General features: G+C 40.4%; 1 protein-coding gene across 1 annotated transcript in view; it reads left to right on the top strand.

Annotated features, from left to right (window-relative positions):
* Nucleotides 1-15146, top strand: part of LOC134841087 (ryanodine receptor 2-like) — a 168306-nt gene that overhangs the window by 41345 nt on the left and 111815 nt on the right. Inside the window, exons 37-48 of the mRNA XM_063856871.1 lie at nt 169-536; nt 842-943; nt 1593-1871; nt 2051-2219; nt 8390-8600; nt 8844-9093; nt 11040-12072; nt 12236-12342; nt 12706-13031; nt 13393-13541; nt 14258-14505; nt 14679-14822. Coding sequence (XP_063712941.1) covers nt 169-536; nt 842-943; nt 1593-1871; nt 2051-2219; nt 8390-8600; nt 8844-9093; nt 11040-12072; nt 12236-12342; nt 12706-13031; nt 13393-13541; nt 14258-14505; nt 14679-14822 — 3386 coding nt within the window. The remainder of the gene's footprint in view (nt 1-168; nt 537-841; nt 944-1592; nt 1872-2050; nt 2220-8389; nt 8601-8843; nt 9094-11039; nt 12073-12235; nt 12343-12705; nt 13032-13392; nt 13542-14257; nt 14506-14678; nt 14823-15146) is intronic.

Genomic DNA, 15146 nt, shown 5'->3' with positions numbered 1-15146 from the left:
CTAATTGCCCATTAAAGTATATATTTTTAAAACACTCAAACTCGGAAAAAAGTCTTTTTTTAAAGTATATGCTCGTTTCACTACACGAAATCGATGTCTCCTTTATTTATTACTACGTCTCGATGTCTGTTTTAAGTTTTTGTAAATTACAATTAGTAATTTTTTCAGTACAAACAATGACGGAATTTTGTTCCCCGCTCTCAAAATGACATGGGAGGGGCAGTTATCTGAGCGCAGCTGCGCCAAGACTAGCGGTCACTTTCTACGTCTCAACTTGCCAGTACAAGTGACGGGAAAGATGCCGGTGCGACCTGGCTTTCTTACCGAGATGGAAATCGCCAACGCGGCCATAAGTGCGAGCAAAGCATCCACATTTGGTTATGCTGGTGGTGGGGGAGGGGGTCAGTACTCGGGGCCGGTGGGGGAGAATACGATCATGGAGGAATCAGAGGAGGACCCCGACTTGAACCGACCCCCAATCGAGTACAGCAAGATAAGGAAGAAGCAGGATCCAACGTCTCTGCTTGCTCTCTTCCGTGAGACTTTTTTCTATTTAAAATTATCATATCATTTTCATCTGAAAGACAAGTCATTTAAGAAGAATTATAGCATTCAAATGGTTCCTTTATTTCAACTGTCTAGCAATTAAGCAACTCGATTTTCTCGTTTTTTTTGTGTCGATCTTCGAAAATGCGAAGATGAAAAGTTTAAAACTGACGAAACAGTATAAATGAGCATCCCATATCTCGTCTGCGGCATTTAAAAAAGGCGTAATATAATATAGATCATATTTACTTGCTACTGGTGCATGATTGGCTGAACAGGCGATGTTTCTTTCCAGAGCCGAGTTCAAAGGGACGCCCTAAGGTGAACACTGCGGCCAACCTGAAACTACTGCAGACCAAGCACCGTGAACAGCCAGTGGAAGTTGTCGCACACTCTGGTAAGTAGAACTATGGCCTTGGATTTGGATTGTTTATTTAGGATAGTAATATTATACAGACAGGTAAACAATAAACCGCATGTACAAATCAAACCCACCAAGGATCATGCAAAAAGCTATGCAGCTTATCGAGGCATGACCCTGAAAAAACCTATGACAGAATTTGCGAGATAATATCCGACTTGATGATTCAAAAAAATAAATCTAGCAGATCTCCATGACTGCTCTACCTGATAGCCATTATCTTGCAAGATCTTCCACAGTTTCTGCAAATTATGTTAACTTTAATTGCAAGGATCTTGCAGGATTATGTTCATCATGCAAGGGGCTAGACGACTTAAGTCTAATTTGGAAGATCTTTGCAAGATTTTTGTGTGATAACTATTATCAAAGAATCTCAAAATTGTCCCACATTTAAATGCATTAGTTTGGCAAAAATTTTGCGAAGGTTTTTTTTTCATCAATTTTTATAGCAGATTACTTTTGGCAAAGTCACTTGTTCTGTAGTTATGTTTTTGTTGCTTTCTATTAAGTTTTGTTGCTTCTCGACTTAAAGTTTTCGTGCGGTTGCATTCTGAAAAAAAATGGCAGATATTTTTTTTAGATCCAAATAAATTTTCAGTTTCAAAATTTTAATAAATTGTTTTAGACGACGAAGATTCGGAAGAAGAGCCTTCGTTCGTGATTGGATTCGCAGACGAATCACTGAAGAAGATCATGAAGACAACGTTGCGTAATGTGAACAGTGATACTCGTCCCTACAGACCCTCGGTTGTCGGACTTCCTAATCTGTTCACTCCGGGGTCAATGACCGGCCAGAAGAACCAGAAGAAGTTTGAGGAGCTATTCAACTTCGAGCAAAACGGATCCCGCTACCAGTTTAGTGTGCGAGTCTACCAGGGTCAAGACACCTCATCTATGCTCATAGGTCATTAAAGATCTTTTCGAACCTTGCCATTTAATTTATCCCCGCCAACTTAAAATTTGTTGTTTTTCTACATACAGATGCCGTAAACATGCTTGATTTTAGAAAAAAGCAACCATTTATTGATCTTCGAAAATATCGATGGCCACAATAGTACCGAGCTAACCAATGTCTTGCTATAGGATGGGCGTCGTCCAGTTTCTCTGGAAAGGGTATTCTGTCATCTGCTGGTAGCATGGAAGCCAATCAGTCTGGATTTGACAGTGGAAACGGTGGGGGCAGAAGTCTGATGGATTCCACCACTCGCAACGCATTCATCAAAGTGTTCGACAACAACGGAGGCGCTAGAGTGTACGTACATGACGAGAGTAAATAAACCAACCGAAGTATAAACCAACCGAAAATGCGCGGAGTATATAAGCCAGCCGAAAAGCTACATCATTTGACAGAATTTGCATAACTTTTGTAACTGTTACGCAATTTTGTTGTGAAAAGACGGTTTCGATAAGTAAATTAACCCGTTAAGTTTAAGAACCGTAATGTAGAAAGTTAGTCGGAGACAATGAAATGGCGGTCATCCAAAGGTGACAGACAACTCCGAAGGTTAAATACCAGTTAGCGCCAGACAGATAGATAAACTAGGTAGCAACAAGTAGGATGAAACTGAACATAAAGTGTGAACTAATTTAGTCACTATGACATTCCCCTTCTTGTGAGAAAAGAAGACTTAATTTAAATACTCAATGAAATGTGGTTATGTAAATGAATGAAAGTTAACAACGAGTTTTAGCTAGAGTTTTGGTTTACTGATATAGGCAAGGTTAAACTAAACAATTGAGTTTTTGCCGCTTCACGGCATGCCCTCTCCCTGGACTTAGAATGTTTTTGTTTTCATGCTTTTTCTCCTTTCTATTTCGTCCCTGGTTTTTCCGCTTTTTGGATATTGTCAATCATGACTGCCCCCATTCTGTTTACTGCCGTACGTTTCCTTCCCGAACGTCTTGAGCTGGTCTCGTCTAACGAATTCTCTGCATCTTGACTAGAATACGAAACAAGCCAATGCTTCCTTCTCCGCTTTTTGCTTCCGGTCTGTGGAATCTCCGATCTGTCCTGCGTTTCAGCCTCGTCGCGCTCCGTCCCCTTTCGATTTTCTTCCGTCGTGTCGTTTTTCCTCCGGTTTGTTTCAATTTCCGCCTCTCGTGCAAGAGTGTACTCCGTCGCCGTCTTGTAAGTGCTTGGTCGAATTGTTATCGTCTCCGTTTGTTGTCCCCCACTAGATGTTCCTTGTCTTTCCCTTTCAATGTTCGTCCCCGGGTTACTCCCCTGCAGTTCGGTCGCGTGCATTTTCGTCGACAGTAGTAAATAGTCGTCTTCGTCCGATTCCGAATCCTCCTCGTTATCCCTGATTTGGCGTTTCTTTTGTATGCCTGGGGTGCTTTGGAAGGTGCCTGTGGTGCCTTTTGAGCTAGATGGTCGGTTTGCGAGTAGTTTCTGTTTCAGATCTCACAGTGTTGGCGGTGCGGTAATCTGTCCAGGCACCCTTTTCTTCGGAGTGTTGGTCCGTTTCAGTGCCACTCCCGATTTTCTAAGCACAGCACTGTTACTCATTTTAATAGTATGTTCACTCTGACTTATGATACTGGATTTCAATGGTTTATACCTGTTTAAGTTGCGCTCTCCCGTTCGCTGCATTACCACCGCTGGTGGCATTGCTGTCGCTGGCGCATCCGTGGTCCGAACAATCCCTGGTTTGTTGTCCTGGCTAGCGATCCGGTCGTCGGCTAATCTCATTGGGTGGCGCCTGTTCTTAACGTTGTACTCAGTATCCGAGCGGACTCCCCAGTTTGTGTCTTTTGGTTTTGGCATCGCTTGATCGTACGGGTCTCGTTCATCTAAACAGGCAGATTTTGAGCTTATTACGTTTTCCCAATTTAGATTTCTTAATGATGGCTTTTTGGTTAAGTTTCTGAGGACTGTGTTAGCTTCCCGACCATGGTGCGCTTCAAACGGTGTTAGATTCAGGGTGGCGTTTTTAGCGAATCTCAAAGCAGCGAGGGCCCTTTCAAGCATCCGCTCCAAGGGTTCCGAATTTCTCCTCTCGCGCATACGTTAGTACTGAGTTCTTGAGACTGCCGATGGTCCGTTCGACGCACCCTGTTGCTCGATGATCGTTAACTGGCGAGGTGAGTATTTCAATTCCTTCTTCGTGACAGAATGTTCTTACCTCCTTGGACATAAAATTCGTTCCCTGGTAACTCAGATTTGTCGCGGAACTCCGTTTGCGATTATATATGATTTTAAGAGTTTTACGATTTTGTCCGACCGATTTGAGTTACACACCACGGCCGATGGCCATCGAGAAAGACGATCTACTGCCACCAGATCAACATTTTTAGATTCCTCTAAGTAGTTAATTGGCCCCCAAAAGTCTAACTGCACGAATACATACATTTCCTTGGGTTCAGGTATTTTCCCTACATTCCCTTTTGGGCACATGTTTTTCAAATTCTTACGGCTAATGTGCATTCTTGGCAATTTCCTGCGATTGTCGCTAAGCTGCGGAACATGTACGGGTAGCAGATGTCTTTTGCCGCCTCGTATATGTTCGATTTCCCATGGTGGTAATAGTGCAGTCTGTCGTTTACCGCCGTTTGCAAAGTGTTTGGAATTACGAGTTTCTCATCCATCCATAGGCATCCGTCCTTCACATGAAAATCCTGAGTGTATTGTGCATAATATTTACTCATTGCTGCGATTTTTATATGTAGATCCGGGTAAACCGGGCGGATAACTTTTGCCAGGGTAAACCGAAGGAATTGAAATAATGGTGTTACTTTTAGTGCTCCGGACTTCTGTTGTGACTGCCTGTATATCTTGATTTATCTCCTCTCTCTCGTCGCTACTGCTAATGCTAGGGTGCTGTTCCAGTAATTTCATGATTTTGCGTTCCATATTTAGGTTAGATTTTGAGTTTTTGAAATTTATACGCGTTTGTGAATAACCTAAATCTGTTTCAATAATTGTCCCAATTAAGTTCTCACTGTACTTAAGTGAACTGCCGGAAATGCAATTCGTCGCTCTGCGATTGGTCCAATTTCCGCCGCATGTTCTTTCGCCCTCTACCGGCTGTTTTCTATTTGATATATTACCAACGCATTTATTATTATTGGCCTTTGGAGACTCGAGTTTACCTTTTGAGAAATCTTTCTTTTTAAATCCGAGCGCGGATCTAATTTGAATAATTTTCGCAACCGTGAACATACTATCATATGTGCCGACCGGTTTAGAGTCCGAACTCGGGTGCCTCGATAGGTAACCCGCGAAACCAATTTTAGCTCCGGGCTTGTGTTCCACTTGAAAATCAAACGGTATAAGGCGATCTAGCCACCGGGTTAATCTACTAAACTTAGTCTTTTTTTTTGTTGTTCCCATTTAGCAACGATACCAGGGCTTTGTGTCCGTGATGATTAAAATTTTTCTCCTCAGCACATAATTTCGGAAATATTCCGCCCCCACAACTGCAAGCATATCCAGTTCGTTCGTTGAATACTTTTTCTCCGCCTCGTTTAAGTACCGGGATGCGAAAGATATCGGCCTCCATCCGTCGGAATTGAGTTGTTCAAGGACCGCGCCGAGCCCGTTATGGCTTGCATCACAGACAATTCTTGTGTCACGGTGTATATCGAAATGCCGGAGTTCCACTATGTTCGCTACCTGCTTTTTTAGATTCTCGAATGGTATTTGACACTCACTAGTCCAGATATATTCATTTTTCCTGCTTAATAGGGAGCGTAGCGAGGCCGATGATTCCGCGAGTGCTGGGAGGTACGTGTGTAGGCTATGAATGGAGCCTATGAACGATTTTAATTGCGAAACTGTTTTAGGAGCTTTTAGGGACTCGATTGGTTCCGTTTTTCGGATTAGCGGTGTAATTCCGGTGCAAGTTATTTTATGCCCCAACCATTCGCATTCTTTTCGCGCGAATTGGTATTTAGTAAGTTTTAGCGACATGTTTTCCCGATCTATTTTCCGTAAAATCTTCTCGACCGCCGAGATATGCTCAATTTCGGTGCCTTTCGTGACAACCAGGATGTCATCTATGAATGCGTGTGCCTGTGGAAATTCCGACAGGATTGTATCCATTACTCTTTGGAATTCCGCCGGCATGGTTGTGAGGCCGTAGAGTCCCATTCAAAAACGATACGAGTCCGTTGATTTTCCCACCACTAACGAAAAATTACATTGAACGCTCGTCTTTGGACTAAGTGGTAGCTGACCGTACGCGTATGTAAGATCCATCGTAGAAAACTAAACATCCCCTGGTTTCCGTTCGCTTATCGTTTGTCCGACGGTATCCATGAGCTCTTCGATATTGGGCATTTGATATTTGTTCTTGTGGATATGTTTATTTAACTCCCTAGACCCTAATGCTAATTTTACAGACCCATCTTTCTTCACTGTGATTACAATTGGCGAGACAAAATATTTGTCAGAACATTCTTCCAGTTTTTCGATATGCCCTTGTTGCAAAAGTTTACTAATTTTTTTATCGACTTTGACCTGTAGTGCTATCGGTACTCTCCGTCCTTTTTGTTGAATTGGTGTTAATGTTTCGAAAAATTCTACTTGTACCATGTAATTCTCAATTGTACCGACTCTGTGAAAAAGGTTATCAAATTGCTCACTGAAATAAGTCTGCCACGGGTCTAATGAGTCCTCCTTGCTCGACGTTTCAGCCCCCGGTTGTTTTCTTTGAACTGACATCACCTTCTGCTCCGGTGTTTGTTGCACTAATTGTAATCCCAGATTTGGCATCAGGTCCCTTCCAATGATCGACGGTCTGTTTCCTCCTATCACCTTCATTCTAGCTTCCGTTGCCCATCCGTTTGTCTCAAGTAACACGTTCATCGTTCCTAACAGCCGTAAAGGCTTGTTCCTTTAGTCCCTGAATTCGTCATCCTCCGGTATTAGCTTGTTTAGATTTACGCCGGCGGTGCCCAAAATTCGTTTCAATTCTTCAACTCTGAATATTGAGATCGGCGATCCGCTATCTATCCAAACATTGGTTTTCCTACCATCAATTTTAATTGGTAGTCTAGCGCCGGCCACTTTCAACTCTGTCTCCTTCCGAGATTTTATGGCCATTACAACGTAATCTCCTGAGCTGTCCCAATCCCACGATCGTTGCCTTTTCTCCGGCGTGTTGACCGATCCAACTGAGTTTTCGTGCTGCGAGTAGACATCATCAGCGTCGCCTATTTCGCTAACGTCCACATCCTCCTGGTTCTGAATCAATCCCACCGCCGGTCTCCCTCGGTTAGTACGCCTTCCCCGACAGGTTTTCTCGTAGTGTCCTGTCTTCCGGCAAAAATTACACGTGGCGCTTCTAGCCGGGCATCTTGTCAGAAGTTCCAGAGTAAAGTTGGGCTGATCAGTTATAGCACCTTTTAGATGCTCCCCCTCTCATATCCGCTCGTCTCCTGAACGATCAACGGCCGCGCTGTCTGCTGTTCCGATATCTCCCTCGGATCGTCCCCGCCGGTTCTGTTTTGATTTGGAACGCTCCAGCTCCACCGGTGGTGCCGCTAGTTGATGCTCCCACGGTCGTCGATCCATATGTCTTAGCGTACTTGTATCCACGTTCGTATGCGAGCGCGACCCGATACATCTCCTCTGGTGTTTTTGTTGATCGACATAGTTCGTTCTGTTCCTCTCTATTATTCATGTTCACAATGAACACGTCCCTTAAGATTCTTGTCTCCAACGCTCCAAAGTTGCACCGTGCTGCTAATTCACTTAAAACCGAATGAAACTGCTCCAAGGATTCTCCAATTTGTTGTTTCCTGGCCAATAACTGGAATGTTTCATAGGTTTCGTTGCGTTCATTCTTGAACTCAGTTTCTAGGGCATCGATAACTCTAGCGTACCGTATTGTAGAGAGATCCAAGTGTGGTCTTCTTCTGTGAAACTCATGCTGCCCTTTTTCCCCCAAGCACAGGTACAAATTCGGTGGAGAAAGTGGTGGAGATTAAAAGTGTAGATTTATATTTTGGTTATCGGCTGCATCAATGATTACGTTTGAACTGTTTAAGTATTGTTGAATTTAGCAATTCCAGTAGTTTCTTCTGTTTTTTAATTGTCCCCATTATATCAAATTTTAAAAAATATCTAATGTTTTTTTATTACAAACTTTCGACTTCAAAAAACTCGCCGAATTTACGAATGAGTTTATTATTAATTTTAACCGCGATATGAGCCGAGATTAACGGAACCTATATCACGCTTTTGAAGAATAACAAAAGAAAAAATTTCGGATAGACAGAATTAATCAAAAAGAGCCATATTTCTTCCAATTCTGAACAAATTTTGGATGAATATTTAAAATTTCGTGACACTTGAGACATAAAATCAGCCTGAAAAGTTGCTTTCGCCTGCAAAACTTTTCGAAAATAAGGAAATTGCTCTTTATTTTAATTGTATGTATGCGAAGTTTTTGCAACTCTCTATATAACTCATTTTAGATACCAAAGACGCAACCTATACATGGCCAGTGTGGCTGGCTTGTGTGCGGAGGCGTTCCCGCCCACCCCAGGGAGCAGCAGTGGCCAGGGGGCTCCCGGGGGAGGCATAAACAACGCCCTGACTGGACTGCAGATAGATGTGATGATTGACGTGACCTCTGGCGTGATCTCTTTCGTCATCAACAAACAGATCTGCTCAACTAAGTTTCAAGCTAGTCGTCTTTCGTTTTTCCCCATTCACAGTTCTCTTGTTCTACTCCGGTTTTAATTTAGCAAAATCTGATGTTGAGCAAAAATGTTATTGAAGCAGGAAAGAATTAGAAGTAATTCTCTATGGTTTAATTCACGTTCGGCCTAAAAATTTGACCCCATTACCCTCTCAAAAAATGGATGTATCTGCATTTTTATTCGGTTGATTACTGGCGGTGAATTAAAGAAGCACGGTTAATTTCAGGTCGAAACAGGACAGATGTTGTTTCCGTGTGTATACGTGAAGCCCACTTGTAAAGACACGTTGCAATTTGAGCTGACGCGGTCGCTGTTTGCCCTGCCACTGTCTTGTGAGTGGATGGGACCTGATCTATTGACCAACTTCTACCCGGAATGTCCCCCCTGCCTGTCAGTTCAGGTGAATGACTCCGCCTCCTGGCTGGCACTACCTGAACACTCTTTCCAGGCCACCTTCATCAATGCCGCAGACAAAGGCAAGCAAATGCATTCTAATGGTATAACTTCTAAATAACAATAAAATTTGTGAACAAAAAAGAAGAAAAACTGATAACTATTATTTTAAAAATTGTGAACAAAATTGAAGCAAATTTGATAACTATTTTAAAAAAAAATTGTGAAAAAAATAGAAGCAAATTTGATAACTATTATTAAAATTTTGAAAAAAATAGAAGCAAATTTGATAACTATTATTTTAAAAATTGTGAACAAAATAGAAGCAAATTTGATAACTATTATTTTAAAAATTGTGAACAAAATAGAAGCAAATTTGATAACTAATATTTTAAAAATTGTGAACAAAATAGAAGCAATTTTGAGAACTATTATTTTAAAAATTGTGAACAAAATTGAAGCAAATTTGATAACCATTTTAAAAAAAATTGTGAACAAAATAGAAGCAAATTTGGTAACTATTATTAAAATTTTGAACAAAATAGAAGCAAATTTGATAACTATTATTTTAAAAATTGTGAACAAAATAGAAGCAAATTTGATGACTATTATTTTAAAAATTGTGAACAAAATAGAAGGAAATTTGATAACTATTATTTTAAAAATCGTGAACAAAATAGAAGCAAATTTGATAACCATTTTAAAAAAATTGTGAACAAAATAAAAGCAAATTTGATAACTATTATTAAAATTTTGAACAAAATAGAAGCAAATTTGATAACTATTATTTTAAAAATTGTGAACAAAATAGAAGCAAATTTGATGACTATTATTTTTAAAATTGTGAACAAAATAGAAGCAAATTTGATTACTAATATTTTAAAAATTGTGAACAAAATAGAAGCAAATTTGATAACTATTATTTTAAAAATTGTGAACAAAATAGAAGGAAATTTGATAACTATTATTTTAAAAATCGTGAACAAAATAGAAGCAAATTTGATAACCATTTTAAAAAAATTGTGAACAAAATAAAAGCAAATTTGATAACTATTATTAAAATTTTGAACAAAATAGAAGCAAATTTGATAACTAATATTTCAAAAATTGTGAACAAAATAGAAGCAAATTTGATAACTAATATTTTAAAAATTTTGAACAAAATAGAAGCAAATTTGATAAGTATTATTTGAGGTACGTTCATGTGAATGTGGGGAGATTTTCATTATAAGTTTTCAAAATTATGAATGAAAGCTTTAAAGTCCTTTTTTTTATTCATTCCTTTTGGGAGGGAGCAGAAATAAAACTGGACAAACTGACCTCTTTTTGAAAAGTGTTGACAAAAACTTGCGTTCTTCGTCTTCTTCTACTACTTCAATTTTTGTCTTTATATTTTACAGCTTCCAAAAAAACGGCATGAAATTATCAGAATCTTTGGAAACTGGTTAGATTATATATGTTTGATTTTTTTACGGAAAAAGTACAAAACGAACGTTTACATTACTAAACTATGATGAAAATAGAACAAATCAAGGAATTTTATTGAGCTTTTCAGCTCTTTGAGAGAAAACCCTGAAAAATCTTGAAAGAAATTGTCTGAAACTGGACTTTAATGAGATACCACGAGAACAGTGGTGTTCCAGCCAACCTGAAAATGTTTCGGATATCTTTAACTATTTCCCCTTTTTGTAAAAGTGAGAAATAGTTAAATATATCCGAAACATTTTCACGTTGGCTGGAACACCACTGTTCTCGTGGTATCTTTTTAAAGTCCAGTTTCAGACAATTTCTTTCAAGATTTTTCAGGATTTTCTCTCAAAGAGCTGAAAAGCTCAATAAAATTCCTTGATTTGTTCTATTTTCATCATATTTTAGTAATGTAAACGTTCGTTTTGTACTTTTTCCGTAAAAAAAATCAAACATATATAATCTAACAATTTCCCAAAGATTCTGATAATTTCATGCTGTTTTTTGGAAGCTGTAAAATATAAAGACAAAAATTGAAGACGTAGAAGAAATTCTTTTTTAGGTTGGAGGGTTCTCACTGATATCCCTCACAAGTTTTGCTCTCTTCTCGACTCCGCCACCGGGACATCTTACGACATCGTTGAGCTGACAGAACGAACCGACTGGCTAGAATACCACTGCAAAACACTTCAACTTTATTCAGCAATGTGCGAGCACGGCAACCACAAAGCAGCCCACATTTTAACTGACCTAATTGACGAGAAACAGTTTCTGTTTTTGATTCAGTGCAACAGACTTCCGGGACCCCTGCGTTTAGAATTCTTCAATTTGCTAATCGCTATGCATTTCCAGTACAGAACAGATGCTCTGCTTTCGACATCAAATGAATTTATATTCACACTTCCAAGCGAGGGAATTGAATCGCTACCAAAATTAGACACAACTGAAATCGAAGTCGATCTTTCGATCATGGAGTTTCCGAACCTAATCCAACCCGAAATAGAACCCGTCTTACCAATGGCCGACGCGCCCAAAAACTTCAACTACTCAAAATTAGGCCCACCTAAAGTCAACACTGACGAGCTTAAACATGTGGTAATAAAAGCGATGGAACAGTCTTTGCCTCCGGCCGGTGAAAAAAGTTTCCAGAGGCAAGACCCGCCCGGTGGATCGCACAGTTATTTCCTCGTTCCGTGTCTCAAACTAATAAATTGTCTATTATTGAACGGCTTGCTATCCGTCTCTGAGATGCAAAAACTGGTAGCCATTCTAGATCCGCATTTGCTGAAGAAAAAAGAATCTGGAGTTCCTAATATGTCGAGACGAAAAACGCGCGCCAATTCGCTGACTCATTCGCTAATGAATGCGGGTCTAATTCACCTCGAGTTAGAAGACATGGCGAAAGTAGAACTGATTAAATTGATGACCTATTTGAAGAGTAGTGAATTGAGACAGATAATTGGTCAGTTGGTCCAATTCGCCAACAACTTCGTGGGAGAGGGGCAGTTCGATCAGAGAAGACGTTACATTGAGATCACCACTAATACTGTCGAAGAACAAGCATCAGTATTGGCCATGAAGACTAAAGAGTTCAGGCGAGTTGGTCCTGCATTTTTTCTCAGAATTTGTAACTTTACAGAAGAATTAGTTAAGTGACCTAAAGTAATTGCATTTCATTTGATTAAAAAGTATTCAGCAGTTTTGAGCATTTTTGGGAGTTCACTTGCATGAAATGTTAAAAATTGCATCTGGTTATAGGTGCAAACCCCTTGAGCAGATGAAGTCGATGATCAGCTATCGAGAGGTTGAGCAGCCCTTCAGCCCCTGCAGAAAAGACCTTCAAGAGTTACTGCACAAATTCCACAGTTAGTAAAAATTCAATTTTTAGCATCATTTTGACTTTTTATGATGACTTTTCTGAGTGTCTGTATGAAATTATTATCAAAAATCTGGCAGTCATAAGCACGTTTTAATTTTTCGGGATTTTTTTAAGCTGTGAATATAATGACAACCAGATTTTTTCAGTTCCTATCAAAGACATGTTCAGCTCGGTACAGTTTTCAATTGATGTGAGCATCGTTAAATCAGAAAATCTTTTTTTATCCTTAAATGCAGGCAACAAACAGCTTGCTGTGCTTGCTGCTGAGCTGACCACTGTCGGAAGGCCGATGAACTTACCGTTTTTCTGCCGTTATTTCCGGGTGAGCTACAATTTATCTTCAATGTAGGTAGCCTGCTGGAGCAAATAGGCGTGAACCAAACCGAACCTGAAGAAAACAAGTCCACATTGTCTGAAGACACGCCCAAACCCGAGATGGAGATTGAGCTCATCGAGGAGTCGCGGACCTCCCGGATGATAAAGTCCTTGCTTTCCTGGCTTGGGCGGAAGGAGGAGGAAGAGGTCGAGATTGTGATGTCGTGTAAGGGCACTGCATTTAGAGACACAGTCGTGTCCATTCTGGTCGAGTGGGCCAAAAACTCCGAGATGCAGGATGACTCACTCATCCAGAGTCTGTTTCTGCTTCTCTTCAGGCAGTACGACGAAATCAACCAGGTCTTAAATTGATGGTCATAAACTTAATCAACAAAAAAATAAAAAAACAGATAATGGGAGGCTGAGATCTTGTTCAATATACGGCAGATACTGTTTCTTTCGCAAAATCTTGAAGAAAAGTGTCTTAAGAATTTTTTGGCGAACTGATTCTGATATCGCTAGCACTAGATTCTTAGACTTATTAGCACATCATTTTTCTGGCTAGGAACCCTAGCATGCTTAAAAGATTGTCAAAAAAGCATCATTGGGTGTTTTCAGGAGTAATGAACTCCATAAAACACCCAATTGTGGCGTTAAAAAGTGTAGATTGTCAAAACTGATCAATGAATGTGTGATGATGTATATTTTGTTTTGTTTGCAGCTAATCGGGGGGCTGGAGAAGACGTACGTGGTGGGTGGGGAGTGTGAGTCGAATGTGAGGAAGCTGCTGACGTGTCTCTGCACAGTGAGACAGCTGCTCAATGTGTCCATGGGCTCAGACGAAGAGAAGACCATGATCGATTCCATCAGGTACGCACAGGGGCGCATCTAGGTTTTTCCCGCGGAGGGAAGGGGGTGCTGATTTTCAAGCTCGGCCGAAATTGATTTTTCGAGCGCTCCCAGATCACCCTTAAGACCTTATTTTTACCACAAATTTTGCGCCGCAGGCCAATTGTTTAGAAAGCCGTTCAAAAATTGCGTTTTTTTTGTCGCGCGCTTACTTTCAAAATTAGTATATAGTGGCGCCTAAATCCGCCCCTGTGTAACCACAAGACAATAAAACAGTCGATCAAATAAGAGGCTCTTAATCGGCTAAAATATACTATAAGAAAGGAATAAAGATTGTATTCGTCTCAAGTTCAGTACCTAATTAAGTGAACGTGAATCCGTTCAACCACGACCATTTCGACCTTTCCATGTAAAATCATGATTCTATTTTTCGACTGAGCGATAAATGATCGACTTTGCTCGATGTAGCTCAAATATGTTTTCACCGATTTCATCGAAATTATGAACCTTCTCTAATTGGAGATCAGTATATAAAGTGAGAACATCGGGTAGTTGAACTTATTTGAGCGTTTTTCAAAGGGATACTTTTTTATTCCGGTGTCATAGTGACTGCATAAAAGATGGAGAGAAAAACTTGTTTACTTTTTACTCTCTTTGTGAATAAGTATCAAAATTGGCTCCTCGTATTGATCGTATTTTTAGAGTTTTGCTTATAGTTATTTTTGTTATTTTTTCAGCGAAATGACGTTCAATACTGTATTCTACCAACACCCTGAACTCATACGCAAACTGAATGCCCACGAGTCAGTCATGACCGTCATGGTCAACATCATGAGCAGCTCCATGGACTCATCTTCCTCCGGGGCACCCCCGTCTACCGAGAAGGGAGGGGACGAGGGGGGTAGAAGGAGGAGATCTTCGCTCATCCCCGGGACCAGCGGCGGGAGGCCAGAGAGGAGGAACTCAACTGCCTCCGGGTTGGAGGGTACGTTTGAATGAAGTTCTAGTTCTAAAAATGTTGATTCCTACCTTTCAAGGTGAAATGTTCGTGTCGAGTTTTTATGTTTTTTAACCAATAAAATGCCTTCACTTTTGATTTTTTACCGTTTAATTTAATCCTCCCTAATTTTTAAACACTTTTGAGCTGCTTTTATTTAGCTGCTGGTGGGAACGAATGGAACAGCGAGATAGTGTCTGTGTGCTGTCGATTCCTCTCCTTCTTCTGTCGCTCCAGCTGTCAGAACCAGAAGGCGGTCTTCGAGAAACTAGACTTCCTCCTTGAAAACATCACTATGGGACTCGGTCAGTACACATCACTCATCTACTTTTTTTTTTGTCAACCAGCCCGGAGGCCTATCTCGGGGGTTAATTATTTTAGGTTGACATGAGCGCAAATATTCAGCACCCTTTAAGCTATGACTTACTTGCAAGAGCTCACCTTACAAATTGCAGCGCACGTGCGATTTGAACCAGCAATCATTAGATTGCTGGGCACGTCCACTACCGGAGCGCCACAATGCCACTACTTGATTGTTTTGTTTCCGATCACTTAAAGAGAGCATTCACTTTGGTTTTGAGATGCGTCAAACAAAGTCGCAGAATACCATATCTCGTGTTACGCACAGT

This window comes from Symsagittifera roscoffensis, chromosome 1 (genome assembly GCF_963678635.1).
Source record: "Symsagittifera roscoffensis chromosome 1, txSymRosc1.1, whole genome shotgun sequence".
NCBI lineage: Eukaryota > Metazoa > Xenacoelomorpha > Acoela > Convolutidae > Symsagittifera > Symsagittifera roscoffensis.
The sequence above is the reverse complement of the archived record's forward strand: the minus strand, read 5'-3'. Positions and strand labels throughout refer to the sequence as shown.